Source organism: Colobus angolensis, unplaced genomic scaffold, assembly GCF_000951035.1.
Source record: "Colobus angolensis palliatus isolate OR3802 unplaced genomic scaffold, Cang.pa_1.0 Scaffold2, whole genome shotgun sequence".
NCBI lineage: Eukaryota > Metazoa > Chordata > Mammalia > Primates > Cercopithecidae > Colobus > Colobus angolensis.
The window spans coordinates 11653273-11656631 of record NW_012115154.1 but is presented as its reverse complement, the minus strand read 5'-3'; the positions used below and the strand labels follow the sequence as shown (position 1 = coordinate 11656631).

The 3359-nt window shown below is 42.4% G+C and overlaps 1 protein-coding gene across 1 annotated transcript; it reads right to left on the bottom strand.

Annotated features, from left to right (window-relative positions):
• Window positions 1–2054: 2054 nt before the first annotated feature.
• Window positions 2055–3353, bottom strand: LOC105511245 (taste receptor type 2 member 40). Its single transcript, XM_011941356.1, has one exon. The coding sequence runs from the start codon at window positions 3047–3049 to the stop codon at window positions 2078–2080; it is 972 nt and encodes a 323-aa protein (XP_011796746.1). The 5' UTR covers window positions 3050–3353; the 3' UTR covers window positions 2055–2077.
• Window positions 3354–3359: the final 6 nt, after the last annotated feature.

Sequence of the window (3359 nt, the reverse complement as noted above, 5' to 3'; positions counted from 1 at the left end):
CTTTGCATTTGGTTACAGACTTTCGTCCAGCAGAGTCAATTATTGTCTTCATTTAGGACTTCTGATTGCTGTCTAAAGCCAGACAACTTGAAGACTAGGTATTCTGGGTCTTTCTGAGTTTTACATACTGGAGTTTTATGTACAGAAGAAAGATAACTGGGTTTTACATACGGAAGAAAGAGAATTGGAGAGAATTTTATCTCGTTGAAGGCAGGGCAACATGTGCATTGATAAGGATGTTACCATCCTTGGAGCTTTTGTTAGCTATTTGCTGCCTTAGGCTGTTGCTAGCAATGAGATGATATTTCTTCATAGTAAGCATGGAGAGGAGTTATCCACTTCGTGGTCTTGACATGGTTCATGTTAATATAATGGCAACTTTAAATCAATTTTCTCTCTAACTCTGTAATGCATCAGAGAACCCTTAGTGGGTACATGGCCCTTTTATCCACATATATAACTTGGAGGAAACTGTATATTTCTTTATTCTAGGGATTGGAATAAAACTTCAAAATCTAGTTTGTCTTACTATAACAAATACCGCCTGAAATAGTCATATAAATAACTATAGCTTAAGAAAACTATCAAAAGTATGTGTTTTCTTAATATTTTGACTTTTAAGGTAGATAAGTCTCAAACTGTCTGAGCTATAAAGGAATCTGTGTGTGTGTATGTGTGTGTATGCTGTGTGTGTATGCCGTGTGTGTGTATGCCTTGTGTCTGTGCCGTTTTTGCAGTTTATGGATGTAAGGAACTCTCTGAAATGTGTGCTTGAGAGCCCTGGAGCTCAGAACTAGACTTTGCAACTGACCTTATACTTTCATTTGGGGACTACCTAAGTTTGGTATGATTCGCAGCATTCTTTTTACATTTTCCTCAATAATCGTGATTTAAAACTTACCTAATAAAAGACACCTTCAGATTCCTAACGTTCAAGCTCTAAGATATCTGGGGAGGGGGTGTCCAGTATTTTGTGAACAGCTCTTTGAGACAATGCTGCTGGAACCATCCTGAAGAATGATAACGGAGAATAATGTTTTTCCTCTTCTCTAGTGGTCTGCCCCAAGTAACCCGCTCTTGCCCCACTGTTTACTTTAAGGTAACCCAGAACTGGTAAAACCAGAGGCACAGGTGCCACTAGCATTGCCACAGGTCGGGAACTGAGCAAAACAGACGCTCACTTATTCCAGCCTCTTTCTTTTCTCTTTCTGCTTCCTGCCCACTTCACTCTTTTCCCTGCATTCTTTCTTTCCTCTCTGCTCACTTTGTCCCCTCCCATTTGGAGAAATAAAGCATTGAACTGACCCTTCAATATTCATATTCATGGCACATATTCATCTGCCATTCTATAACTCATCTGTATCTCCAAACATCCTTTCTAGACTATTGGTTTTTACCCATCCCCTCCCTTTTGGCATCATCTTCTGGAATTCTTGGGATCAGGATGTCACCCTATCACTCCACTAATAGCACACATGGCCTGCTTTTAGTCAAATCCAAAGCCTTTTTCTTCACCCTTTACTTTCCTCGGAACCTCTGCAGCACTTGATAATTTCTGGCAGCCTTTCTTTCCTGAATCTTCTTTCTCTGTAGCCACTGTGGTTTCCCTTCTACCTCGTGGACTGAGTGCTGTGCTCTGCTTCACCAGCCCTAACTGTGTGTTAGTTGGGTGTCTTAAGTAGGATGATCATGTAATTCTTCATCCAGACCATGATATTCTTGAGAATTGAAGGGTGCTCAATTGACAACAGACAATAAACAGAGATTGTCCCTGGCAAACTGATATGTCTGGCCACCCTCTCCTTAAGGCTCAGGAGGAGAAGAAAGCAGAGAGATCTCAGGGCAGGATATGAATGAACATAGTTCAAGGAACTTTCAAAGTCCATCTTCAGGTTTCTTAGTTACTTCTGTTTAGAATCTCAAGTTAAAAATTCAACTTCATATTCATAAAAGGGTCACGTTTTCTGAGAAGTGTCAGAGCAGGTTTGGGAGAGAAGAGATGGGTGAGGAGAGAGTTCTACCTGAGGAAAAGGCAGAAGTGGTTGGACCAGGTCCCTCAGTCCTCCCTGAGTTCCAGTTACAGAGTCTGCCCTTTTAGGTAAAGAGGAACTTGGCGCTGAAACCGCTTCCAGGCTCTTCTCAGCCCAGGGTTGCCCAAGATCAGTTGTATTGAGTGGCCGGCAGGGTAGGCAGCCATGATGATCTTGCACAAAATATTCCAGTAACTGTAAGTGTCAAAGATGCTGGACATGGAAAGAAATAGAGCAACTGCATTGAAAATGTAGAGGATGAGAAAGTAGCTGGTGGCTTTGATGGCCCCTATGTGAGCCTTCATGCTGGGGTCCCTGGACCCTGTGGCGTTGCTTCCCATGTGTAGGGTGTGTCTCTTGAGAGAGAGGATCAGCAGGGTGGCTGCCAGGATGAACATGATCAGAGGAATGAAGATCCCTATGTTATAGAAAAATACCAGGTTGACCATATTGGTCTCAGAGAAGTACTTCTTCTCCGTGGAGTTGTAGGAGGGGATAGGAAAGGAGCTATTCACATACACATTGAAGACATCTTTCATGAGAGGAAAACTGAAGCTTAAGGAAACCAACACTGACAGCCTGAGGAGCCAAGGCATCAACACTATGATTTTCCTCTTCATCAGGAAGAACAAAGGATGACTAAAGTTTGCAATTCTAAGACAATAGAAGACTTTGAGCCAGGCAGCAAACCAGAGATTGGAATGGTTCAGAAAGACAGTGATGACTTTGAAGAGGATATACACTGTGTTTTGGTTATAAATAATTCGGAATAGCAGACTGAAAATGTTCTCCAGCATCATCCAAATCTGTAGCAAGAGCCTGGAAAAGCTCAGCATCAACATAATGCAGTCACCAGTGGGGAGTGTTTTGCCCCTGGCCCACTCAGCCCCATAGATGGCCGTGATGAAGCCACTCCCAAGGATGCCAGTGATGCACTCTATTCCGGAGACCACCAAGGTGAAGGTAACCTTGAACCTGGATATGTCTTTGTCTGTGGCATCTGTGTTCATGGTTGCCATTCTCTTCGATCCTGACTTTCAGGTTTCTGTACCAAGAACGGGTAACTGCTCTGCAATCCTCTGACCCTTGCTCAATGTTATTGTAATTTCTGCCCCCCTCATTAATGGTTATTTCCAATTTTTCTCCATTTGTTTATCACATGACCACAAGTTAGAGGTTTCACATGCAAATAATGAAAGGATCTGGTTACTGGGTCTGTCTCAATTTTTCATAAAGATACATTTGTCTTGGGCTTTCAGAAGCTCACTGGAAATAATTTGAGACACGTTTCTAGCTCAACACCTTCCTACCTTATTTACTTTAAGTCCA